At 46.9% G+C, this 27,707-nt stretch overlaps 2 protein-coding genes across 2 annotated transcripts; one reads left to right on the top strand and one right to left on the bottom strand.

The window, feature by feature from the left end:
- Positions 1–21: 21 nt before the first annotated feature.
- On the bottom strand, positions 22–19,398 carry STXBP4 (syntaxin binding protein 4). Its single transcript, XM_075279379.1, has 17 exons — positions 19,322–19,398; positions 18,642–18,685; positions 18,419–18,551; positions 16,647–16,753; positions 14,978–15,110; positions 14,633–14,708; positions 13,921–13,997; positions 12,542–12,638; positions 10,855–10,973; positions 8,923–9,012; positions 8,608–8,673; positions 6,692–6,868; positions 2,735–2,851; positions 2,447–2,496; positions 1,655–1,782; positions 1,432–1,489; positions 22–905 (listed from the first exon to the last, which is right to left on the bottom strand). Exons 2-17 carry the CDS (start codon positions 18,662–18,664, stop codon positions 788–790), a joined length of 1,569 nt encoding a protein of 522 aa, XP_075135480.1. The 5' UTR covers positions 18,665–18,685; positions 19,322–19,398; the 3' UTR covers positions 22–787.
- A 58-nt stretch (positions 19,399–19,456) lies between these two features.
- Positions 19,457–27,463, top strand: COX11 (cytochrome c oxidase copper chaperone COX11). Its single transcript, XM_075278201.1, has 4 exons — positions 19,457–19,717; positions 21,999–22,154; positions 22,493–22,618; positions 27,183–27,463. The coding sequence occupies exons 1-4, from the start codon at positions 19,484–19,486 to the stop codon at positions 27,363–27,365; spliced, it is 699 nt and encodes a 232-aa protein (XP_075134302.1). The 5' UTR covers positions 19,457–19,483; the 3' UTR covers positions 27,366–27,463.
- Positions 27,464–27,707: the final 244 nt, after the last annotated feature.

Raw genomic sequence — 27,707 nt, forward strand, 5'->3', positions numbered from 1 at the left:
ATATATAGTTTATTGGGAATTATTGGCAATATACACGTACATTCATAAAAATTCTGTAACAGACAGTTAGAGCTTATTCAGACCACAAACTTCATTGGCCATGTGGTGGCGGCATCCATGTGAATACAGCCCAAAACCAGACGGTGTATACAGTATTGCTCTGCTAACAGCCTATAAGGTGGCAGTGATTCCTAAAAAAATACCGTATTTATATAAACTGAACATATATTAACACTTGGATAAATTCTAATAGAAAGTTTTGCCTTAACATTAAAAAACCTTAAAGGGGTTGTCTCAAAATAATAACTTATAACCCAGCTATAGGTCATGTCTGATCGGCGAGGGTCCTGCCGCTTGGATCTCTACAGAACAGGGTCCTATGGATACCTCATGTGTGACTGCTACTCTGTATAATGGATATGGGACTGAAGTGAATAACCGTGCAGAGTAAAAGGGATCCCCGACCTTTTCATCAGTATGAAATATCAATTTGGGGCTAGAGAACCCCTTTAATTGGAGGAGTGGCATGCATGAGTAAAGGTTACGTCAGGCCCCTAATTTTTGTCGGACACCGATTCTGTGCATAAGGGATAAGTTGTTATTATAAGACATCCCCTTTAAGTGGTTAATAATAATATATACAATAGTGGCTCATTCCAGCAATAAAACGGCTGAAGTGCCTGGCGTACTACAAGTACCAAGAGACAAACGTCTGCAGTGTTTGGTCCCCCGTATGTGGAAAGCAAACGTCTGCTAAACCATGTAGTGATGGTCAGAAGGAGAAACCTCAACAGCTCGTCAGCTCCAATAAGTCCCGAGGACTGTCCTCAGTGTCATCCTCCGCCCCGCCCCGGCTCAGGGCACTGATGACCGGGTGACTCCATGATGTGGCCTCAGTGACGTGACTGCGAGAGGAGAAGAAGAAATGCAAGATAAATAAAATATCTGATGCCCAGAGATCAAAGTACTGTAGTAGTGACTAGTATATGTGATATAAGCTGCAGTGATGTCACAGTACAGGGATAATAGCGGTAAGCTGGTGTAAGCGGCCATTTTCTTGTGGCCTGCGCCGGAAGAGGACGCGTGAAGAGCCCATTCCTGAAGAAGATGGAGGCGGTGCTGGAGAATTCTCTTGCAGCATTGGGCCCGCCCCCAGTGCTGCGAGAGAACTCATTTGCATACAGACGAAAACCGTGATTTCAACCGAACGGCGGTGCAGAAAAGACATCTAAAGGTAGGAGAAGAATAGTCTTTCTTAAGGCTATTCCTACGTGTTATCGAGAAAAAATGTGATTTTAATGATAGGATCCCTATCAGAACGGGTCTGGAGCCATGTAAATAAAATGTGACCGATACGACATCAGTGCGGCACGTCTCACCCCATGGTGGTCACACCACACCACACACTTCTGAGCTCACACAACTACTTACTTGATAAAGTACTTGATGCCGTCCGCTGTGTAAGCTTCCTCCCATCCATAAGGGAGACCTGAGGAGACATAGACACATGTACACACTGATCAGGTACTGTATTGTAAGGGAAAAGCCGGCACACTCTGCAGTCTGTAGTGGCCCGGGTTTACATCTAATGCCAGCAAAAATGTTCACATAGAATTGTAGTTTTGGGATAATATATATATATATATATACTCACAGTCCGCTTCTATGAGTGCGCGGACAAACCCTGACAGCTCCTTGGCTTCTGCCGCTAAGGCCGCCATGACGCCCAGTCTGTTCTTGCCGAGGATTTTCATCTGAGACGACAACGTTGAGGTGTGGTCACTACAAAAAAACAGGAAATAAATAATAACTCTATATATACAGGAAACGCTGCCCCCGATTGTCTTATATAGGTATAACAACCCTTTTAACCCTCTAACAGTCACACTAAATTTGGAAAAACCCTCCGAAGATGTCGCTTTTTATTGTATATTTTTATTCATATCTCAAATATAACTGGCAGAACCTTGATATCTTAAAGGGGACCTCCGCCGACACCAGCTCTTTATGTCAATTAATAGCTACCGCTCCACTGATTTCAGCACAGTTGGATTTTTTTCTCTAGCTCCCACCGTTCCTGAGCAATCAGCACAATAATACTCTCTACGATCAGGTGGGCGGTCCTGGGCTACAGCTGAAAGACAGGGACCGCCCTCCTGTCAGCAGAATGCATAAATGTGCTGAAACTTACGGAAATGATTGCTCGGGAACGGTAGGGGCTAGAGAAAAAATTCCAACTGTGCCAGAATCAGTGGAGCTGCCTCTATGGATCGATACAAAGAGTTGGAAATAGTGGAGGTCCTCTTTAAGCCACGTACAGCTCTGTTGTGACTGACAACTGCAAAAGGCCCCATTAGATACTTCTATATACGAATGTCGTTCAGTTTTCAATGGACATATAACTAGGTTTGTTTTGTTTCTCTTTCTTTCTGCCATAAAATCTTACCAAAGACTTAATGTAGAGCCTGAATTGTCCACCAGCACCTCATGGGAGTTCTGCAAGGAAAAAGATATAGGATAGGTCATCAATATGTGATGAGTGGAGGTCTCATAGCTGCGACCCCCACAGATCAGCGAGTGCCGCTGCCAATTCACAAGACACTCAAATTTATTTGTCACATGGCCTGGTCTCAGCTCAGTCCTTTTCAAGTGAATGGGGCTGAGCTACAATACCGAGCACAGCCACTATACAATGCACGGCGCTGTGCTTGGTATTCAGCGACGACCCACTTACCTCTACAAACTGGAGCAGCTTTAACGTTGACATCTCAAATGCTTTTCGTGCGGTCTCGGATTTGCGTAGCTGACAGTCGAGGACTGTGATCCTGCGCTTCAGGTCCTGTATGCAGTCCTGTGAAAAGAAAAACGCGTGAGTTTGGTATTTCACTAGAGACAATGCAACACTACAAGGTGTTATCTTACACACTGGGGGAAGGGGAAGATATTATCGGCTTTACAATAGAAAAATTGGTGCACAAAAAAAAAAATTGCAAAAATTTGGTGCAAGCCTCATTTATGCAGAAAGAATTTGCAACTTTTTTCTGTTTCGTCACTTTTTAAAAAGAGATTAGATAGGTGAGTAGGAGGGGGAAAGCCTAGCGGGGCTTAAGGTAGGTTCACACTGGCATTCGACTCTGTACAAGGCTCCCTGCCACATTCCACTTAAAGGGATCCTATCATTAGAATCCCTTTTTTTTACTGCCTAACACATCGGAATAGCCTTAAGACATCTACCTTTAGATGTCTTCTCCGCGCCGCAGTTCAGTAGAAATACCGGTTTTCTTCGGTATGCAAATGACTTCTCTTGCAGCACTGGGGGTGTCCCCAATGTTGTGAGAGAACTTTCCAGCGCCGCCTACATCTTCTTCTGGAGCGGCCTCTCCCTGTGTCTCCTTCCGTCCTGAGTTTCAATGTTCTAGGCCTCGGGCAGAGCCGACTGCGCATGCCCGGACCAAAAGAAAATGACCACTTACACAGTAAGCTGGTGTAAGCGGCCATTTTCTTGTAGCCGTTTACACAGTAAGCTGGTGTAAGCGGCCATTTTCTTGTAGCCGTTTACACAGTAAGCTAGTGTAAGCGGCCATTTTCTTGTGGCCCGGGAATGCGCAGACGGCGCTGCCCGAGGCCTAGAACATTGAAATCCAGGATGGAAGAAGACACAGGGAGTGGGCGTTCCAGAAGAAGATGGAGGCGGCGCTGGAGATTTCTCTCGCAGCATTGGGGACGCCCCCAGTGCTGCGAGAGAACTCATTTGCATAAGAATCCGTAAGAAAGGCTATTCTTCTCCTAGCTTTACGGCCTCTCTTCTTCGGAGCTGGGTTCAATCTTCTAGGCCTCAGGCAGAGCCGACTGTGCATGCCCACAGGCCACAAGAAAATGGCCGCTTACTTACTGTGTAAGCGGACATTTTCTTGTGGCCAGTAGGCATGCGCAGTCGGGTCTGCCCAAGGCCTAGAAGTTTGAACCCAGCTCTGGAAGAAGATGTGAAGAGAGGCCGATCCTGAAGAAGATGGAGGCGGCGCTAGAGATTTCTCTTGCAGCATTGGAGACACCCCCAGTGCTCCGAGAGAACTCATTTGCATACAGACAAAAACCTGGATTTCTACCGAACGGCGGCGCAGAGAAGACATCTAAAGGTAGGAGAAGAATAGACTTTCTTAAGGCTATTCCTATATGTTAGGCAAAAAAGAGGGTATCCAATGATAGGACCCCTTTAAAATTGGTGGAGAGAAAAGTCCTGCAAGGAGGACTTTTCTCTCTGCGGGTTTCAGTCTAAAATCGTTGGATACCGAGCAGAAATCTAGCGGAGCCCACAATAGTCTATGGGGTGTGTGGGTCTCTGTGTTTCACTGCTTGTTTAGTGGATAGGGTTCCCGCCTTTCGAGTCCACATGGAGACAGATAGTGTGAACCTAGAATCAAAGGGGTTGACAAATACTAAGGAAAACCGGATGCTGATGACCTGAAGACTTCCAGAACCCTCTGGACTCGCCAATCACCATAAAAGATATACAGGAAAGAATTGCCCTGCTGAAAGGCAAAAAGGCCAGTGGCCCTGACGGCATCCTACCAGAGATGATCAAATACAGCCCTCCAGCAATACACGCGGCACTGGCAAAGCTATTCACCCTCGTGCTCAATGCTGGACACTTCCCCGAAGACTGGAACAAAGGCCTCATAACCCCCATCTACAAGAATGGGGACCAATATGACCCCAACAACTACAGAGGGATCTGCGTCAGCAGCACGCTGGGGAAACTGTTCAACAGCATCATCAATAACAGAATCCTCACCTTCCTCACACAACACGGGGTCCTCAGCAAGAGCCAAGCAGGGTTCATGCCAAACCACCGCACCACAGACCATATCTACACCCTGCACAGCCTCATCAAGACGCACGTCCACAACACCAGAAGAGGCAAGATATTCGCCTGCTTCGTAGACTTTAAGAAGGTGTTTGATTCAGTATGGCACCCAGGCCTACTTCTAAAACTCCTAGAGAGTGGAATAGGAGGAAGAACGTACGACGTCATCAAGAGCTCCTACACCGGAAACAATTCACACTGAACGGCTCCACACTGGAGAAAACCAACAGCTGCACCTACCTGGGGCTGGAGCTCAGCCAATCAGGAAGCTTCAAAGCAGCAATAGAAACCCTGAAAGCAAAAGCCTGCAGAACCTTCTACGCCATCAGAAGACAACTGTACCACCTCAAACCACCGGTGAGGGTCTGGCTGAAGATATTTGACACAGTCATCTCCCCGATCCTTCTCTATGGCAGCGAGGTTTGGGGCCCAGCCACCTACCCAGACCAGTCAAAGTGGGATTCCAGCCCAACAGAGAACTTCCACCTGGAGTTCTGCAAATACCTGCTCCATGTCCATCGCAACACCTCCAACATAGCCTGCAGGGCAGAGCTAGGCAGACTCCCCCTATGGCTCACCATACAGAAGAGGGCGCTAGCTTTCCAGGCACACATCCAGGGGAGCGACTCCTACCACCACCAAGCATGGCTAAGCCACCTGAGCAAACCAGACACTCACCAACCAAACAACAGCCAACCACCAAACCAAAAACACCAACAGATGATAACCAAGGCCGAAATAAAGGCGACCACAGAGGCAAACAGAGAGCGGTACATTGAAGAATGGAGAAACGAAATAAATAACTCCAAGAAACTCACCGTGTACCAATCCCTACAAAGGAACTACATTATGGCCACCTACCTGGAGAGAATACGCCACCCCAAGCACAGACAGACCCTGAGCCGGTACAGACTGAGCGCCCACAACCTAGAGATAGAGACGGGGCGATACAGGCAGACGTACAAGCCACGGGAGAAGAGACTGTGCCAGCACTGTGACCAGGGGGTCCTAGAAGACGAGATCCACTTCCTGCTACACTGCACCAAATACTCAGCTGTGAGGGCCGTCTACTACCAAAGACTCTCTGCCCACATCCCAGACTGGGAGAAGAGGAAACTCTACATCCTACTGGGAGAAGAAGAGGCCACTGTGGAGATCGCTGCCCAATACATGTCCAGCTGTCACCAAACCAGAGGAAGATGAGACTCCACGGACTGTTATATTTATCCCAATACACCCGCCCCACCCCCACCCCACCCACCCCCACCTCCCCATATAGCAGTCACCAACGAAGAGGAAGATGAAGCTCCATGGACTGTTATACCCCCCCCCCCCCCCACCCGAGTCCAACTCCCCCCCCCCCACTTTACTAGCTTTGGCAATGCCAAATATCTATTCGGACGTGCCAATAAAGCTTTTTTGATTTGATTTGACCTGTCCACAAAATAGGTCATCCGTAACGGGTAGGTTGTGGTCCGGTTTGATCAGCAGGATCAGTTTCGGCCAATGGAAGCCATATACAGGTATACGGCCAAGAGCAGCTCTGCACCTATTGAAGTGAATGGGAACGGGACTGCGGTGTCAAACGCCACCGTTATAGTGTACAGACCAGTCTCCTAAAATGCCCCTGTGGACCCTTGGGCTTCTGTCGTGGGTGTGCGCACAGATCGGCTTCATACAATGGGTTAACCAGTGTGATGCCATGGCGAACCCAAAGCAGAATCGGCAATTGGCTCCCACTGAAGGCGGATTAGACAAAAATTGCCCCCAAACACCCTAATGGTAGGAGTGAAGCCCGGAGACAGCACCTGCTAGTGTAAAGCTTACGTTATTCTGGCCAGAATGATCGGATAGTCGGGCCTTGAGCTCCATGATTTCGGCTTCCAGGAGATGGATGACCTCTTCATAGTCCACCTCCATGCCCCGGGCTTGCTTCTGCGCCACCTCGGCCAGGTGAATCCTGTTACGGAGCGCCCTGGTCTCGTCAATGGCGGCCTTGGCTTCCTAGAGAGAAGGTGCACTCTGGTCTATCAGTAAGTCTCTCTAACAATTCCCCCCCTTTAACCACTTCAGTACCGGTCTATTCTTGCTGGTTCAGGACTGGACACATTTTGTTTTTTTTTCCACACATGCAGTTTTGGGGTAATTGGAATAATTTTTGCATTTTTTTTGTTTTATTTTTATATTGTTTAAATTAAATTTTAGCATATTTTTCTTTATTTTATAATTTTTTTAAATTTATTTTTTAATAGTACAAATTGTTACTGCCTACAAACCTTAAAATAATTTTTCCCCTCCCTTATAGAAATTTTTAATGGGGATAATATCACTCCTTAAGGAGTCAGCACCTTTACAGGTGTATGGAGACTTACAAAGTCATTTTCGCTCCGCTGGGGGATTATGGGAAAAATATGCCAATCTGTTTTCCAAGCTGTAAATAGGAAAACAGTGCCTCTGCTTGCTGCCCTCTAGGGGGCGCCTTCTTAAACATCATGCATGACTTATTCAACAAGTGTATTGCTATGAGGCCAGGTTTATAGTGGCACACACACTGTTGTGTTGCCAGGAGTGAGGCTAGAACCCGTGGCATGGGCACGATAGTAGTGTTTTTTTTTTTACACATTGTAGACTCCCCCATAAGGTCATAATAGACCTTTGGAGAGTATTTTAATATTAATATTTTTTTTTCTGATTTTTGCCTCCTGTGCTAAACTGTAGCGTTGGTGTGGGCCCATACAGTTCCCGCCCCCTGTGGATCACATGACTGCTGGGCTACAAGAGGAGGAACATCGTGGTGGCTCTCGCAGCTATAAATACAGGGAGGACTTCCGACAACGAGCCCCCGGCATGAGATGGAAAGGGCGCTAGTGGCAGACAATGGAGCATCGGGGACTGGTGGATATAGTTATTTTTTTTTTAATTTTACCTCTCTTCTGCCTCCACATGGGTCGCTCTAATCCCTGGACAACCCCTTTAAGATCCAATTTGGTACTTTAAGACCTTTATTGTCTATTCATTCCCTATTAAGGTATATACAGACATTATGCATGGCTGCTCTCCATAGGGCACCAGATTATGGGGAGATTAAAGGGATGGTGACACTATGGACACTTATCTACCAACCACAGGACAGGAGACAAGTGTCCGATTGCTGGAGGGTGATTACCGTATATATTCGAGTATAAGCCGACCCGAATATAAGCCGAGGCCCCTAATTTTACCACAAAAAACTGGGAAAACTTATTGACTTGAGTATAAGCCGAGAGAGGCTTTTCCAGCATAAAAACTGAGCTGAAAAATTCGGCTTATACTCGAGTATATACGGTAATCGAAAAATAACTGAAGCCAATCATGGACCTGGATGACCAATGTGATTTTTCGTTCACGTTGGTCATTTCGGTTCTGTTATTACAATGTTTGAAGTTTCGTTAGGGCTGAACTGAAACTGCTATTAATATACTCGGAGATCTCTTCCCCATAGTATAATAAGAGCCCAGTGGAGGAGAGGAAGCATAAAAACCAGTGTTACTCACCTCTCCCCTGCTGCTGAGAGTCCCTGCCTGCCTGGCTTTACCCCATTTATTCATTCTGCGCCTCATTTTGAGAGAGTAGGCGGAGTTAGCTGCAGCCTCTTAATAATCGGGTGCACCTTGTACCAGTTGGCGACTTTCTTAAGATTGGTGGAGGAAGCGTAGTCTTAATGAATTTCCCCTTAAGTTCACCACCCTATAATTTCCACCTACCGTTTGTACATTACGGAGCTCTGCTGAGATCTGGGCGTTGCGTTTTTCAGATTCCAAGAGTTGTTGCTGTAAAGAAGAAGAAGAAGAAGAAGAAGAAGAAGAAGAAGAAGAAGAGGAAGAAGAAGAGGAAGAAGGCTTTTTATATCGCATAACAGAGTTACCGTAAGATCGTATTAGGACGGACAGGTCAAATTTGTCGTTTGTTCAGCTAAGCCAAGCATGCATGTGTGTGGGGAGTTGGGGGGAATAGCTGGAGATTTTGGTGAGCTGTATATAACTCTTCAGCCCCTTTTATAGTTGCGGTTCGCCACTTACCTTCAGAGTTTTCATCTCGACACGTAAGTCATCCCTTTCTCTCCTCAATCTATTGACGTCCTCCGTGTCGGAAAGATCACATGACCGGACCTACAATATACACATAGTGGAGAGAAGTGAGGCCATATTCTTATTCCCTGCAGCATATTGCACTCCTGAATCTGCAGGTCACATGACTAGGAGCGGTTTACACAAGCTGTATATGTTGTATCCGGTGGCGGATAATCGTCGACAAGTATGGTGAGTTTGCGACCCAATAGGAGGATAGCACATGGGTCAGACCTGGCCTGGTATCACCTCTGCTAAACATACGTCACTATGGGCAACTTTTCCTTTGTGCCAGCTTTAATACTTTCCTGCCAATATCTGAACATAACGCTGGCAGACTGTTGGCATCTCTCCTCTACCAGGGGTCAGGGCTGTCAGGGTACAGTCCCCATGCACCAGCCTCTGCATGTGAGCACTGTTTCATCCTACATATATCTTCTGAACACCCCCATGAAGTGTCCCTAGGCAATCTCTCTGTCACCAGGATATATAAGACCACTTCCCTCACAGGAAGAATATGGATTCCAGATGTCAATCCATTCTATCTGACTTCTGCCCGATTACCTGACTCTGAATCTGCTCCGCCTGCCCTGACCCCTGCATGATTACCACATTGAATCCATGCTGCCTGTCCTGACCTCTGCCTGTATTCCATTAGGAACGTACTACACCTGCCCTGACCTCTGCCCGATTAGCTGACTCTGAACCTGCTCCACCTGCCCTGACCCCTGCATGATTACCACATTGAATCCATGCTGCTTGCCTTGACCTCTGCCTATATATCATTAGGAACGTACTCCACCTGCTCTGGTCTCTGCCTCATTACCTGCTCCGCCTGCCCTGATCTCTGCCTGATTACCATATTGTATCCATGTTGCTTGCCTTGACCTCTGCCTATATTCCATTAGGAACGTACTCCACCTGCTCTGGTCTCTGTCTCATTACCTGACTCTGAACCTGCTCCACCTGCCCTAACTTCTGCCTGATTACCATACTGTATCCATGCTGCCTGCCCTGACCTCTGCCTGTATTGCATTAGGAACATTTTCCACCTGCCCTGTTCTCTGCCTCATTACCTGACTCTAAACCTGCTCCGCCTGCCCTGACCTCTGCCTGATTACCATATTGAATTCATGCTGCCTGCCCTAACCTCTGCCTGAATTCCTTTAGGAACATGCTCATACAGCCCTCACCTTGTCCTTTTGCCCCATCTCTGCCTGTCCTTTCAGTGCCCTGTGCGGCCATCTCTTCACCCCCGAGTCAGCCGTCGCTGAACTGAGACTACACCTACAGAAAGAGTCTTGAAAGGTTCCTGTATCAAATCTCTGTAAGGGTTAATAACATGGGAACACTTTGACCATGCACTGAGGAGCTGTCTCAAGTCAAGTTGTCCACAGTGGGTCCACATTGCCGTCTTTACACAGGTCAAGTCTTTAACTTCTGCAGGGAGTGTGAAGGACACCGATGTCCCTGAGCAAGAAGAGAATGACACCACACTGCCTTGCTTCATGTGATGTACCTCCGTATTTATAGTGAAGTCCTGTTGTTGTCCACAACTTCCTATATATGTTATAAGTGTCTAATGTATGAGGGACCTGCACTTACCTCTTCTTATTCTCTGCCACATCCAGGCAGAGAATGACTGAGGAGACGATGGCCATGATGGACCTCTATCTATCAAATGTTTACAGTATATCCTATGAAGATGTAAGAAACCCTTGAATTACTAGGAAAGTGTATACTTGCTGCCCCTTCTGCCGCACACTCCAGGCGACTGCAGACACCTTGTGATCATCCCTCTAAGGAACGCTCCATACAATTCCTGCTTAGACCGTATGTCTAGTACTTTAGTGGTAATGCAGGAGGGTTACAAGGACATCTTACCTGACTAGTGACACTGTCTATAGAGCGGGTGTCCTCAGATTCCTCCGACACGATGTACTGTCCGAAATCTCTTTCTTCTAACTGCAGCTGTAACATCTCTTTGGCCGCCTGAATATAATCTTCCATAGAGAGGAGAACATGGGACTGGTCAGACATAACAGGACGGGTACACATTAGACGAAACGGGACTGACGTACTAATCTTGTCTAGGCTTTGTCCACGTTACATCCCCCCCTGCCCCGCTCTAATACCTTTCAGTATAAGTGCACAATTTTTGGTGCACAAATTTAATACAAAGCTGAATTTCCCCCAATATTTTGTCCGGCCTCATGCACCCGCTATGTTCTGTTCCTAGATTTACAGAGCCAGTCCGATCTTGCTTGGTGAAAACGCATCACAATGAAACCGCCCACCGAAATCAATGGAGGACAGAGGTCACTCAGATGCCAGAACCCATAGATTAATGCAATTGCTTCGCACGCCGAAATAAGGATATGAGGTGACTCTGATCCCGGCCGTTTAACCTATTAGATGCCACTCACAACTGCTCATATGCATATTCAGAAATAAATTAGTCACTTGGAGTCTCACAAGTGGAAGGGGGAAAAAAAACAAAAACGACAGATTCAGGTGAGTCTGAGCAATGCAAAGGTAGGATTGGTTTAAAGGGATTCTACCATTAAACTACCTTTTTTTCTAATGAACACGTCGGAATAGCCTTAAGAAAGGCTATTCGTCTCCTACCTTTAGACATGGTGTCCGCCGCGTTGTTCCGTAGAAATACCGGTTTTAACCGGTATGCAAATGAGCTCTCCGCAGCAATGAGGGCGGGGCCCAGCGCTGAAAGGCCGATGAGCGCATCCCCATTGCTGCCCGAGAGCTCTTTCCTGCGCCGCCTCCTTCTTCTGCAGCAACTCCGCCTCTTCTGGCTTCTCTTGCTCTTGTAGTTCGATACAGGAACATAGAGAGGCCACCCCAAAATGGCCGCCGGCAAGCTCCTGTATTGAACTACAAGAGCAGCTACACCAAAATGGCCTCCGGCCAGCTCCTGTATTGAACTACAAGAGCGGCTACCCCAAAATGGCCGCCGTCTGGCTTCTGTATCGAACTGCAAGAGCGGCTACCCAAAAATGGCTTCTTCATCAGAAGAGGCGAAGTTGCTGCAGAAGAAGGAGGCGGCGCAGGAAAGAGCTCTCGGGCAGCAATGGGGATGCGCTCACCGGCGTTTCAGCGCTGGGGCCCGCCCTCATTGCTGCAGAGAGCTCATTTGCATACCGGTTAAAACCGGTATTTCTACGGAACGGCGCGGCGGAGACCACGTCTAAAGGTAGGAGAGGAATAGCCTTTCTTAAGGCTATTCCGACATGTTCATTAGAAAAAAAAGTAGTTTAATGGTAGAATCCCTTTAATGAGTCCACACCTGACTGACAGGGTTTGCAAAGTGACTGCCTCCCTGCGGCGAAACCGTTTTATTTTAACCGGACACAAAGTCGGACATGTCACGTCTCGTGTCCAGTTTTTCGGGCAGAAGACGGAAACCCACAAAGCGGAGACCGGGCATAGGAGGTGCAGACAAAGTAATTCCCCTAAAACCAGATTGGGGGGCGCACCCCCAGTCCCGTATGTCGGTCAGGTATGTAGTAGTGCTGACAGTAAGAGCACGCAGATTCTCCTAGTAATACCCTACCTCCAAAACACACAGTCTCATTCACGTCCAAGTCCATGTGGCTTCTCATTAATTGTTTCTGTTCCTCCGTCAGGTTAATTCCCAGATACCTGAGCGCCTGCGGAAAAGAAGAAGTAGATCATAAAGCACAGAATATATCAGAATTTACAATATTTCGGTGCCTATCGCACCTCTGTGTGTGGTAAGAAAGATGGAGTTAACCTTATAGAGGTCACCGCTGTCACTGACAAGAAATGTGAACCTACCATATAGACATGGGAAGAATATGCAAATCTGTCTTCCATGATGTAATTAGGAAGTCAGCTGCTGCCTCAGTATTGCAAACCAATAGAGGGCGCTCACTGGAATGTGCAAGCCTGTCTTCCCTGATGTGGTTAGGAAGACAGAATCTCAGTGAAATAACCCACTAAAGGTTGCTCCCTTTAGCATCATGCTCGACCTTCCAAGAGGCCTTTGTTTTGCAATGACGCTGGGATTATTACAAGGTATAGTCTCTCAATCGAGGACGGCCGTTTCGATGTACTTGCATCTCATCAGCTCAATGTAGAGAGGACTATAACCTGGTAGAGGTGAGAGGCTTAGACAGGGTTACGGGGATATCGTCACTCCTTGGGGAGAGACCACCATATAGGTGTGTGGAGACTTATTAAGCCTTTAGCACTCCACTTTGCAAAGGACCATGGGAAGAATATGCAAATCTGTCTTCCATGATGTAATTAGGAAGTCAGCTGCTGCCTCAGTATTGCAAACCAATAGAGGGCGCTCACTGGAATGTGCAAGCCTGTCTTCCCTGATGTAGTTAGGAAGACAGAATCTCAGTGAAATAACCCAATAAAGGCTGCTCCCTTTTGCATCATGCTCGACCTTCCAAGAGGCAATTATTTCACTGAAATCCGGTCTTCCTAACTACATCAGGGAAGACAGGCTTGCACATTCCAGTGAGCGCCCTCTATTGGTTTGCAATACTGAGGCAGCAGCTGACTTCCTAATTACATCATGGAAGACAGATTTGCATATTCTTCCCATGGTCCTTTGCGAAGTGGAGTGCTAAAGGCTTAATAAGTCTCCACACACCTATATGGTGGTCTCTCCCCAAGGAGTGACAATATCCCCTTTACCATATAGACAGTGATTGTCCCATGAAGACCCATCCCCTATGCTGTATAGTGATGACACCCGGGTTCTACAGCTCTGCTCCGGTGACTTGAATAGGTGCTCAGAAGTAGTCGGATCAGCAGATCTGCGTGGGGTCCAGTCATGGGACCCCTACTGATCAGATAACCTACAGGTATGGTCATCAGTGTTTGCTGCCACTGACAGCTAGTGACTGGTGTATAAGCGTGAAAATCACATTGCATCTTTATAGAAATCTCTCTTACCATTTCTAGTTTTTCTACTTTGAGGCGATCACTTGTATTGAGAGGAATCTTATTCTGGCTGTGTCCCGGAAGAGGAGCTGCAAATAAAAGGGGTGCGCGTTACTGACTGAGGTCACATGATCCACTCACGACCGACTGTACAACATGGAGGATACGACATTTTTCGGGTCACCTTGAGAATTTTTCTCATCAGGCACCTTCCCAATTTCTCTCTTGCCTTCAAGGTGTTTTGTGTGACTTATTCATTACTGACCTACCCTTAGGATGGGTCATCAGCTAAAGATTAGTGAGGGTCCGACACCCGAGCCCCCAGCTGATCGTGGGTATATATTGTATAGAGACTGTGCTTGGTATCGCAACTCGGCCCATTCTCTTGAACCCGCGGTTTGCAACTTTTTAGAAGTGTTGTTTCGATTCCGGCCTTGACGTTTGTCACGAAGGTCAATGCTCCGCTGTCGCAGGGATCGCTGTAATATAACGGTGTGATGTATTTCAGCGTGCAACGATGGTAACCTAATCTCATTATGTGTCTTCAGATGACTCCAATCACTCGCAGAATGCTCGCCCGCTCCTCTCGCCCATTTTCGAGCTCTCAGCTAACAATTTCCTGGAGGAGCCTATTTTAGGAGCTCCGAGACTTCCAATCCTTTCCTCTTTACATCCGTTTTCTAAAGCAATTCAGATCATTTTCGGAAATGGTGAGAAGGTTTACCTGGCAGAGACACGTCTGACAGACTCCCGGCTACGGCGGCCATCGCTCGCTGCTCCTTAATGTAACCGCTCTGGCCCTGATCAGACACAATAGAGGAGGAATCATGGGAAAAAATCTTAAAAGCTGAAACCTATAGAGATAATGAAGTAGAATACTGAAATAACAAATACGTCCGGGATCATTATATGCAGAAAATCGAAAGGACTGCAGATATAGCAACCGTGAAACAAACGCTAATGCGACAAGTGTTTGGTGACTGCTACATGTGTAAGATCCAGATTCTGCACGACTACATTGCACCTAAGGAATAGGAGGGCGATCTATACATCACAATGACAAACTTACAGGTACGTTAGATTGGATTACAGGTACGGCATTGGATGCACCAGACATGGCAGGCGATGGGTTGGACGTAGATAATACGGGGTCACTGTGGTCTCCAGGTCTGATAAAACAGATATCCCAAAAGGAACATTTCCTGCAGTGAAAAAACATATACGTCAGCCACACAGATACACTGGTCATTGCTTGTTCAGCTTTCATCCATCTCTCCCCAATCCCCAGTACACAACGCTTGGTTTGGCCAAGTATGCATGTATTCTGAATGTGGAGAGGGGAAAAACTCTTCTCAGACCTCACTGGCCATGGCTCAAAAGAACCAGGCCTATAGAAATGAGCCAACCAGAAGTATTAGCTAGGGGCCCACACACAATACGACTGGAGAGGGTTAAAGGGGTTTTCTGCCCCCAGGGTGTTTGATGGTCATCACTATTTGCCATACAGTGGACAGGGCTGCAGCTCTGCACTTATTCCTAGGAGCAGAGCTACTTCTGGCCCCATACAGTGCAGCAGCTCAGTGTTGGGATGTGGCCAGATCAGCTGATCAGCGATGGTCCCAGAGTCAGACCTCCACTGATCACATACTGATGACCTATCTGCTTTACAATGGTCAGGGTTGCCGCTGTGCACTTATTCCTAGGAGCAGAGCTACTTCTGGCTCCATCCAGGGCAGTAGCTTCAGTGCCGGGATGTGGCCAGATCAGCTGATCAGTGACAGTCCCAGTGTCAGACCTCTACTGATCACATACTGAAGACCTATCTGCTTTACAGTGGTCAGGGTTGCCGCTGTTCACTTATTCCTAGGAGCAGAGCTACTTCTGGCCCCATCTAGTGCAGTAGCTTCAGTGTCGGGATGTGGCCAGATCAGCTGATCAGTGACAGTTCCAGTGTCAGACCTCCACTGATCACATACTGATAATCTATCTGCTTTACAGTGGTCAGGGTTGCGGCTCTGTGCCAATTACTAGGAGCAGAACTACCTCTGGCCCCATCCATTGCAGTAGCTTCAGTGTCGGGATGTGGCCAGATCAGCTGATCAGTGACAGTCCTAGTGTCAGACCTCTACTGATCACATATTGAAGACCTATCTGCTTTACGGTAGTCAGGGTTGCAGCTCTGTGCCGGCTACTAGCAGCAGAGCTACTTCTGTCCCCATCCAGTGCAGTAGCTTGAGTGTTGGGATGTGGCCAGATCAGCTGATCAGAGACAGTCCCAGTGTCAGACACCCACTGATCACATACTGAAGACCTATCTGCTTTACAGTGGACAGGGTTGCGGCTCTGTTCCAATTACTAGGAGCAGAGCTACTTCTGGCCCCGTCCAGTACAGTAGCTTCAGTGTCAGGATGCGGTCCTATCAGCTGATCAGTGACGGCCCCAGTGTCAGACCCCTATTAATCTGATTCTAATGACCTATTTTGTGATAGGGCTTCTGTATAAAACCACTAGGCACCAGAAAACCCAACCTTTACAATGCAGAGGTAGAAAGCCACTGGGGGCTGCAGAGAAATTTGCAGGAGTGATTTCTGGCGGCTTCTGCAATGTTCAGGACAACACTTTGCAGCGTTTGCACGGTGTAGCCCCGGCCGTCTAATATTACACAGCGGCCATTAAGATGATGTTCCTCCCAATATTTCCTTTGAATACTTTGGCCATGTGTAGAAGCAGTACATTACCTTAATTTGACCCTATTTAATATGCTTTTGGCTTCCTCGCAGGACACCCCGATCAGCGGCTCTTTATTCACAGATATAAGCTGGTCCCCGGGTCTCAGTCGTCCGTCCTGATGAAAAACCAGATGAAAAAAATTACAGCTGCCGTATGAAAAAAAGAAAAAAGTCACGTGTGATCGATCATGGTGGGTCTCACAAGGTATCGGGGTACAGGACACAGCATTGTATCAGTGGCAAAGCTAATGCTTAGAGGTAGTGTGCCAAAAGTACCAGGAGGAGGCCACTAGGGGGCATTAGGATCTGTATGGGCAGTAAGGGGACATTATACTGTCTGGGGTAACTAAGGGGGTATTATACTGTGTATGGACAATAAGGGGGCATTAAGATCTGTATGGGCAATATGGGGGCATTATACTGTGTAAGGACAATAAGGGGGCATTGTACTGTGTAGGGTCCACTAAAGGGGCATTATACTCTGTGGGTGTAATAAGGGGGTAATATATTGTGTGTGAACACTATGGGGGTATTATACTGCAGGTGGGCACGAAGAGGGCATGATACGGTGTGGGGGCACGAAGGGGGCATTATACTGTGTGTGGACACTATGGGGGTATGAAACTGTGTTGGGGTAGTAAGGGGGTAATATACTGTGTGTGGACACTATGGGGGCATTATACTGCAGGTGGGCACGATGAGGGCATGATACGGTGTGGGGGCACAAAGGGGGCATTATACTGTGTGCGGACAATAAGGAGACATTATACAGTGTAGGGTCCACGAAAGAGGTATTATATTGTGTATGGACAATAAGGGGGCATTGTACTGTGTAGGGTCCACTTAGGGGGCATTATACTCTGTGGGTGCACTAAGGCGGTATTATACTGTGTGTGAACACTATGGGGGTATGAAACTGCGTGGGGGCAATAAGGGGGAATTATACTGAAGGTGGATACTAAGGGGGCATTAAACTGTTTGGGGGTAGTAAGGGGGTATTACACTGTGTATGGACAATAAGGTGGCATTGTACTCTGTGGGTGCACTAAGGGGGTAATATACTGTGTGTGAACACTATGGGGGTATTATACTGCAGGTGGGCATGAAGAGGGCATGATACAGTGTGGGGGCATTATACTGTGTGTGGACACTATGGGGGTATGAAACTGCATTGGGGTAGTAAGGGTCTATTATACTGTGGGGATATTATACTGTGTGTGGACACTAAGAGGATATTATACTACAGGTGGGCACTGAGGGGGCATGATACTGTATGGGGGCACCAATAGGGCATTATACTGTGTGAGAGCCACTAAGATGGGAGTACTACGGAGGCATTATACTATATGTGGACACTACGGGGGCTTCATCACTATATGTTACACAGAGGACGGCACAAGGGGGGCATGGGCAGGACTGTGCATGGGCATGTTCAACCCATCTGATGACCCGGTCACTGGACCTCTACTAAAAGGGGGTCACCTCAGAGAGCTGCCAGCTGAGCGCTCACTCACTGCCATATACCTCTCCCGTGATTCCTCCATAGACATGCTTACTTGACCGAGTGTGCATGTGTTGTGAGAAAACCCCGCCAGATATCTCAGATCTCCTGTATGAATAGGATCGGTGATGAAATTCAGCGTCTCCGATCCCTCTCACCCCGATCAACCCACAAAACTGCGGCTCTTTAACCTGGTTAACTGCAGCCTGACCACAAACCCCAAACCTCTGATACCTGACGGACCGGCTGCTCGAATTGTATTCATGTAGAGGACACCGACCTTGTGACAGTCTCCGCCAGGAATGAGGCTCTTAATCTGGATGAAGGGTCCGTCTGTCGTGCTGATGCCCCCCATGAGGCTCAGGCCCAGGCTGGTTTCTCTCTCGATGGCGATCGTCTGAATGGCGTCCTCGCTTACGAGAAAACAAAAAGGAATAAACCTCATTCACGTAGTCTGTTACTACCACCTAGACGCCATTCTAGAGCATGTCACCCTCGCTTACCTGATATCGATGGCGTCTGCCATGATGGGGCCGATATACCGCACCTACGAGACAGAGAAAACCGTTATCAATAACGTACTGGTGTTACCAGTATGCAACATGGGGTGACCATTAATTTCTCCGTATTCGCCCGCAGTGTTGCAGCGACGACATTCTGCACCGTACGTGAAAACGTCGCAAAAACGTAAACCAACTGCACTGTGAAAACGTATCCTCAATGGACCAGTGTGAATGAGAACCAAGCCATAGGAGGCGTGGCCTAGCTCTCAGGGGCCATGTGGAGGCGTGGCCTAGCTCTCAGGGGCCGTGTGGAGGCGTGGCTTAGCTCTCAGGGGCCATGTAGAGGCGTGGCCTAGATTTCAGGGGCCATGTGGAGGCGTGGCCTAGCTTTCAGGGGCCATGTGGAGGCGTGGCCTAGCGCTCAGGGGCCATGTGGAGGCGTGGCCTAGCGCTCAGGGGCCATGTGGAGGCGTGGCCTAGCGCTCAGGGGCCATGTAGAGGCGTGGCCTAGCGCTCAGGGGCCATGTGGAGGCGTGGCCTAGCGCTCAGGGGCCATGTGGAGGCGTGGCCTAGCGCTCAGGGGCCATGTGGAGGCGTAGCCTAGCAGTGCTTGTGTATTTGCCGCTTGGTAATATCGCAGCGCTGTCTTCAGCCATGTACACATTATACATGTCACTCACTGTCCGTTCTCTCTCTCCCTCGGCTCCTGTGCACACTCCGCCGCCCTCTCCGTTACCGCCGGTGACAGCCGCGCTCCCCCCTCACAGACCGGACGGAGGAGAGCGGAAGTATCGCGAGACTTCTCCGGACCACGTGACCTGCTGTCAGCGCCGCCGTGCGTGATGTCACTGTGGAGGTTCGGGTGCCGGGGCCCCGGGGTGTGGGCTCTGCGGGCCCCGGGGAGACGTGGTCCGGGGGGGCCCCGCGGGTTCAGGAGCCAAAACCAACAACAGCAGCAGCAGCAGCAGGACTGGAGGACGCGGAACAAGACGGTGCTGACCTATGTGACCGCTGCGGCTGTGGGGATGGTCGGCATGTCCTATGCGGCAGTGCCCCTGTACCGGCTGTACTGCCAGGTATATACTGTATACTGTACACTACCTATATACTGTATACTACCTATATACTATATACATGTCCTATGCGGCAGTGCCCCTGTACCTGCTGTACTGCCAGGTATATACTATATACTACCTATATACTGTGTACTACCCATATACTGTATACTACCTATATACTGTATACTACCTATATACTATATACATGTCCTATGCGGCAGTGCCCCTGTACCGGCTGTACTGCCAGGTATATACTATATACTGTATACTATATACCACCCATATACTGTATACTACCTGTATACTACCTATGTACTGTGTACTACCTATATACTGTATACTATGCTATATACCACCTATATACTGTATACTACCTATATACTATATACATGTCCTATGCGGCAGTGCCCCTGTACCGGCTGTACTGCCAGGTATATACTGTATACTGTACACTACCTATATACTGTATACTACCTATATACTGTATACTACCTATATACTATATACATGTCCTATGCGGCAGTGCCCCTGTACCGGCTGTACTGCCAGGTATATACTATATACTACCTATATACTGTGTACTACCCATATACTGTATACTACCTATATACTACCTATATACTGTATACTACTAAATACTACCCATATACTGTATACTACCTATATACTATATACTACCTATATACTGTATACGACCTATATACTACCTATATACTATATACTACCTATATACTGTATACTACCTATATACTACCTATATACTGTATACTACCTATATACTATATACTACCTATATACTGTATACTACCTATATACTACCTATATACTGTATACTACTAAATACTATATACTACCTATATACTGTATACTACCTATATACTACCTATATACTGTATACTACTAAATACTACCCATATACTATATACTACCTATATACTGTATACTACCTATATACTACCTATATACTGTATACTACTAAATACTACCCATATACTATATACTACCTATATACTGTATACTACCTATATACTACCTATATACTGTATACTACTAAATACTATATACTACCTATATACTGTATACTACTAAATACTATATACTACCTATATACTGTATACTACCTATATACTACCTATATACTGTATACTACCTATATACTACCTATATACTGTATACTACTAAATACTATATACTACCTATATACTGTATACTACTAAATACTATATACTACCTATATACTGTATACTACTAAATACTATATACTACCTATATACTGTATACTACCTATATACTATATACTACCCATATACTGTATACTACCTATATACTATATACTACCTATATACTGTATACTACCTATATACTATATACTACCTATATACTGTATACTACCTATATACTACCTATATACTGTATACTACCTATATACTATATACTACCTATATACTGTATACTACCTATATACTACCTATATACTGTATACTACTAAATACTATATACTACCTATATACTGTATACTACCTATATACTACCTATATACTGTATACTACTAAATACTACCCATATACTATATACTACCTATATACTGTATACTACCTATATACTACCTATATACTGTATACTACTAAATACTACCCATATACTATATACTACCTATATACTGTATACTACCTATATACTACCTATATACTGTATACTACTAAATACTATATACTACCTATATACTGTATACTACTAAATACTATATACTACCTATATACTGTATACTACTAAATACTATATACTACCTATATACTGTATACTACCTATATACTATATACTACCTATATACTGTATACTACCTATATACTACCTATATACTGTATACTACCTATATACTACCTATATACTGTATACTACCTATATACTATATACTACCTATATACTGTATACTACCTATATACTACCTATATACTATATACTACCTATATACTGTATACTACCTATATACTACCTATATACTGTATACTACCTATATGCTACCTATATACTGTATACATGTCCTATGTGGCAGTGCCCCTGTACTGCCAGGTAACTATTATATACTACATATTACCTATGTACTGTATACTATATACTGTGTACTACCTATATACTGTATACTATATGCTACCTATATACTGTATACATGTCCTATGTGGTCACAATGTAACTTTTCAGGTGGATAAATGTTGGTTGTTTTTGGACTGTAGAGGCCGGGTGTCAGGGCAGCCGATCTATAGGACATTGATTAACCCTCCTCCTGTTCTCCTTTCTTTAGGCCACAGGTCTCGGTGGGACGGCGGTCGCTGGACACAACTCCGACCAGATTGAGTCCATGCAGCCGGTGAAGGATCGGGTTATTAAAGTCACGTTCAATGCAGATGTACACGCCAGTCTACACTGGAACTTCAGGCCGCAGCAAACTGAAATCTATGTAAGTAGGTGAACCTTGTGGTGTTCTTCTAATTCAGATAAACTCAAACAAGGACCTGTCGCTGCCTCCACCACTTTGCCGCCTCCAATAGGTGGCGCTGCACTGATTCCTGCACAGTTGGAATTTTTTCTCTAGTCCCCACCATTCCTGGACAGTCATTTCTGTTGCCTTCAACACAATAGCGCCCTCTGCTGTTGGGTGGGGAGAGTTTCTCAGACCCTAATAAACACTCTCCTTGGTCCCCATGGTCACCTGACTACGACAACGCCTGTACATGTATGTGACTTGCAGGGTATGTCAGCGCACCGATCACATGCGTGTATTTTATGTCTCTGCAGTTGGTCCCAGGTGAGACGGCGTTAGCGTTTTACAAGGCGAAAAATTCAACGGACAAGCCGGTGATAGGAATCTCTACGTATAACGTCATCCCGTATGAGGCCGGGCAGTATTTCAACAAGATCCAGGTAAGACAAGACAGTCCGGTGTTTCCTCTAGATTGGAAGAAATGACAGTACATGTCAATCAAGTTGTTAAAGGGGTGGTCCGGGGAGTCAAGTGCACTTTAATTCCTCTGGTGGATTCTTCATGATGTGACCAGAGCCAGCCACTGATTCCTGGGTTGGTCACCCCCTCCTCTCCTGATCTCATAGGTGCTGGCTGGTCAGTGAGATCTGGAGAGGAGGGGGGCAGAGTAACCTGGAGATCTGGAGGGGAGGGGGGCAGAGTAACCTGGAGATCTGGAGGGGAGGGGGGCAGAGTAACCTGGAGCTCTGGAGGGGAGGGGGGCAGAGTAACCTGGAGATCTGGAGGGGAGGGGGGCAGAGTAACCTGGAGCTCTGGAGGGGAGGGGGGCAGAGTAACCTGGAGATCTGGAGGGGAGGGGGGCAGAGTAACCTGGAGGGGAGGGGGGCAGAGTAACCTGGAGGGGAGGGGGGCAGAGTAACCTGGAGATCTGGAGGGGAGGGGGGCAGAGTAACCTGGAGGGGAGGGGGGCAGAGTAACCTGGAGGGGAGGGGGGCAGAGTAACCTGGAGATCTGTAGGCAGAGTAATCTGGAGATCTGGAGGGGAGGGGGGCAGAGTAACCTGGAGATCTGTAGGCAGAGTAATCTGGAGATCTGGAGGGGAGGGGGGCAGAGTAACCTGGGGGTCAGAAGATGCTTCTAATCACATGACCTAGGGGTCGGGTCCGAAGCTCCGTAGAAGTGAATGAAGTTCCGGGCACAAGAGCGCAACATCACTTCATTCTCATGGAGGACTTAGGGGAAGTTTTGGTCCCCCCAGATCACTAGGAGACCCGGCGTTCGGACCCTACCCTGGTACTATAGTGGGGCAACCCCTTTAAGGTATATTTAACTCCTCAGACAATCCCTTTAACCCCTTCCCGACATGCGCCATAATAGTACGGCGCGTGTCGGGTCTGTAACTATGGCGACCGCCCGGGAGCCGGGCGGCTGTCATAGCCGCCGGGTGTCTACTGCTTTAAGCAGTAGACAACCGGCTCTAATGCCTCCGATCGGTCCCCGGACCGATCGGAGGCATTAACCCCTCCGGCGCTGCTGTCAAAGGCGCCGGAGGCGCCATTTTCCTGGCGGCGCATGGGCGCCGCCATTTTAGCAAGGATCGCCGGCTCCTGGAGCATGCTCCAGGGCCAACGTCATGTTGCAGTGACAGCCGGGAGCCTTGTTAAAGGCTCCCAGCCGGTCTGCAAATTCTCTCTTTTACAGGCTGGTGTATGCAGCCTGCAAAAGAGAGGATGCTTTTTTGCAATGCATTGCAATGCATTAGCATTGTAATGCATTGCATTAGTGATCTGACCCCCTGGGGTTCAACACCCCTAGGGGGTCTAATAAATGCAAAAAAAAAAAGAAAAAAAAAATATAAAAAAATATAAAAAGTATTAAAAGTTCAAATCACCCCCCTTTCCCTAGAACAAATATAAAAGTAGTTAAAAACTGTGAAACATATACATGTTAGGTATCCCCGCGTCCGAAATCGCCCGCTCTACAAAACTATAAAAATATTTTTCCTGTTCGGTAAACGCTGTAGCGGGAAAAATGGTCAAAAGTGCCAAACCGCCGTTTTTTCACTGTTTTAATTCTGATAAAAATTTGAATAAAAAGTGATCAAAGCAATAACATTTCCCGAAAATGGTAGAGCTAAAAAGTACACCCGGCCCCGCAAAAAAAGACGCCCTATGCATCCCCGTACACCTATGTATAAAAAAGTTACGGCCGTCGGAATATGGCGACTTTTAGAAAAAAAATTTTTTAACACCGTTTTGGAATTTTTTTTAGGGGTCAAAATGTAAATAAAACCATATAAATTTGGTATCCCTGGAACCGTACCGAAACACAGAATACAGGGGACATGTCATTTTGGCTGCACAGTGAACGCCGTAAAACCAAAGCCCATAAGAAAGTCGCAGAAATGCATTTTTTCTTCAAATCCACCCCATTCTGAATTTTTTTCCTGCTTCCCAGTACATTATATAGAATAATTAATGGTGGCATCATGAAGAAAAAATTGTCCCGCAAAAATTAAGACCTCATATGACTCTGGGAGCGGAGAAATAAAAAAGTTATGGGGTTTAGAAGGAGGGGAGTCAAAAACGAAAAACGAAAATCAAAAAATGCCATCGGCGGGAAGGGGTTAAAGAAATTCCAACTGGTCACTTGGAAAAGTAGATCTCCAGTATGACGCCATTACAGCTCTCACAGGGGGTTTATCCAGCTTTCTTATGCTCCTGAATGGGACATCAGTACATATCTAGGCAGACTGACCATTCAGGAGTCTGGAGAGCGTGGTAATGGTTGTCACTGGGGCCCTAAAAATTCTTAAAGGGGGGTTTTCCAGGTTCCCAAACAGTTCTCATACCTATGTCCTGTCCTCACGTTAGGCCTTCAGTATCTGATCGGCGGGGGTCCAACACCTGGGCTCTGCACCGATCAGCTGTTATGGCTGCCTCCCCATGTGACAGTCGGAGCAAGAAGCTCTATCTAGTATACAGTGCCCTCTACTTCTGGTGCTCTATAAGGTTCTAGCGCCCAAAGGTATCCAAAACAGCTGATCAGTGTGGGATCTGGGTGTCAGACTCGCAACAATCAGATACTGATGGCCTATCCCAAGGATAGAGACTCAGTATGAAAATTGGTAAAAGCACCAGCGTCCAGCACACGGGGGCCGCTCCAACAGCTGATGGGACGTCCTGGTGTTAGACCCTTGCATAGGATCCATCATCAGTATAAAAATTCCATTTGGGGCCCGAAAACCTCTTTAGGCCCCGGGGTCCCAGGCAGCAAAAACTGCAAAATGGATGGGATTCTGATTAATCCCATTCACACCTTGCAGAAAAATATCCGCAGCGGAAATGCTGACGGTTTCCCTATTGGTATTCTTGACTCAATGTGTTTCTGCCACGGTTTTTCCTGCAGCGCTTTTGGGTTGTCCCTCGTTACATGGGGCCTTAGCCTAAAAGGGAAAATATAGTGCGTCCTTAGACTGGATCTGTAATATATATATATATATATATATATATATATATATATATATATATATATATATATATATATATATATATATATGAGTAAATTCACACACACAATAGATTATTGCCATAGAAATCACTTCTGTACATGGGACTGCGGCTGACCCATATCAACCCTGCATTGTAGACTAGGCGGCTGTGTATTCCTCAGCTAACTGGGGCTAATATACTGTATATACTCGAGTATAAGTCGACCCGAATATAAGCCGACCCCCCTAATTTTACCACAAAAAACTGGGAAAACTTATTGACTCGAGTATAAACCGAGGGGGGAAATGCAGGACATTCTGGTTTTTCTCTTGTTACTCCTAGCAGGCTTTGGGCCTGTATGATGATGTCCCAGACGTCACGTGGTCTGGGATATTACCCTATAGGCCCAAAGCCTGTGGTAGCAGTAGCAGCCTGTTGCCATACAGGCCCAAAGCCTGTGGTAGCAGTAACAGGCTATTACTACTAGCACAGGCTTTGGGCCTATATGGTAATATCCCAGACCACGTGACGTCTGACACATTACCATATAGGCCCGAAGACGGATAGGATTAACATCGGATCTCGGAGAGGTGAGTAACACTGTTTATGTTCTCTCATTTTCCCTGGGGCTCCGATTATTATAGTCGTGGGGTCTGAAAAAACCTCAGAGCATAATAATAGCGACAGTGGGATCGTGGCCTACTCACTGCCGGCCTCCGTGGCCTTTAGTATAAAGTGACGCAGGGGTCGGCAGTGAGCAGGCCCGGGGAGGTTGGTAAATAGGCCGATACCTGCTGGGAGATACTGCCGTAGGTAGCGGCCTATTATAAAACAAACAAACATAAAGTTCGTATACTTACCGACCTCCCGCTGCCTCCTCTTCTCCTGGCAGTACGCTGCGTCTCAGCGTAGGGGTCGCGATGAGTGGGCAGTAAGACGTCATGGACACACGCCGGGTGTGGGCCTGAGCTTACAAGCCACATCACCCGGCGTGTGATGTAGCTGGGGACTGGAGCGGAGGTCCGCTGCTGACTGGGCGGCCGATGAAGCAACACTGCTGCTGATAGGTGGTCGGTGAGGCAGCGCTGTCTCCAGGGCCGGCCTAAGATGTTTCCAAGGTAGAGAAGACGCTCTGGAAACATCTGGGGGCGGTCCCGGAGACCGCGCTGCCTCACCACTCTCCTATGGGCAGCAGCGCTGCTCCAGCGGCCTCCCACAGGGGTATTTCGGGAAAAATGAGGTGCACCCTCCATTGGCACAGGAGACAACACTTATATGGCTCTTAATCTCTGCAGTATCTAGTCAGTGACTAAGCAATTCCAATTTCGCCCCTTGATGCTTTCCAAAAAAAGAAGGCGTGGTGAGCGCAAGCTGTGGGTTGGGTCCATAGCTTTCTGTTCTGAGCAATGTATCAAAAAATAAATACATTAAAAAATCTAATTTCTCTTACAGAATCACAGTTACTTTGCACTGAGTTCACATCATTTATGTATTTTTTTGTGCTATTTTTCAGTGCTTTTGTTTTGAAGAGCAGAGACTGAACCCTCACGAAGAGGTGGACATGCCCGTGTTTTTCTTCATAGACCCCGAGTTTGCAGAAGACCCTCGGATGGCGGCTGTAGATAACATTATGTTGTCTTATACGTTTTTCGAAGCCAAGGAAGGCCACAAGTTACCGCTGCCCGGCTACAACTGAACTGTGTCTCCTGACTGCTGCTCGCTATGGACTCTCTAAAATATTCACAAATCACTAGAAAAGTCTAAATTTTTATAAATAAATTTTAAAAAAAATTATATAGGTGACGCGCTCCGTCTGTGGGGACCCAGAGCCCGTCAGGACAGCCATTTCTATGGGGGCTGGGTGGTTGCTCTGGCTAAGTTTTTCCGGGTAATTCACATATTGTGTGCATATGAGTAGATTTCGAGGGGGGGGGGGAGTCCACTTAATCTGCTTAAAAAACCCCCAGAGGTTAGCCGCGGACTTTGCAGGATTTCCACCCGAAATGTGCGGAGAGAAAAGCACCACTCTTACCACGGG

Source organism: Leptodactylus fuscus, chromosome 6, assembly GCF_031893055.1.
Source record: "Leptodactylus fuscus isolate aLepFus1 chromosome 6, aLepFus1.hap2, whole genome shotgun sequence".
Classification (NCBI taxonomy): Eukaryota; Metazoa; Chordata; class Amphibia; order Anura; family Leptodactylidae; genus Leptodactylus; species Leptodactylus fuscus.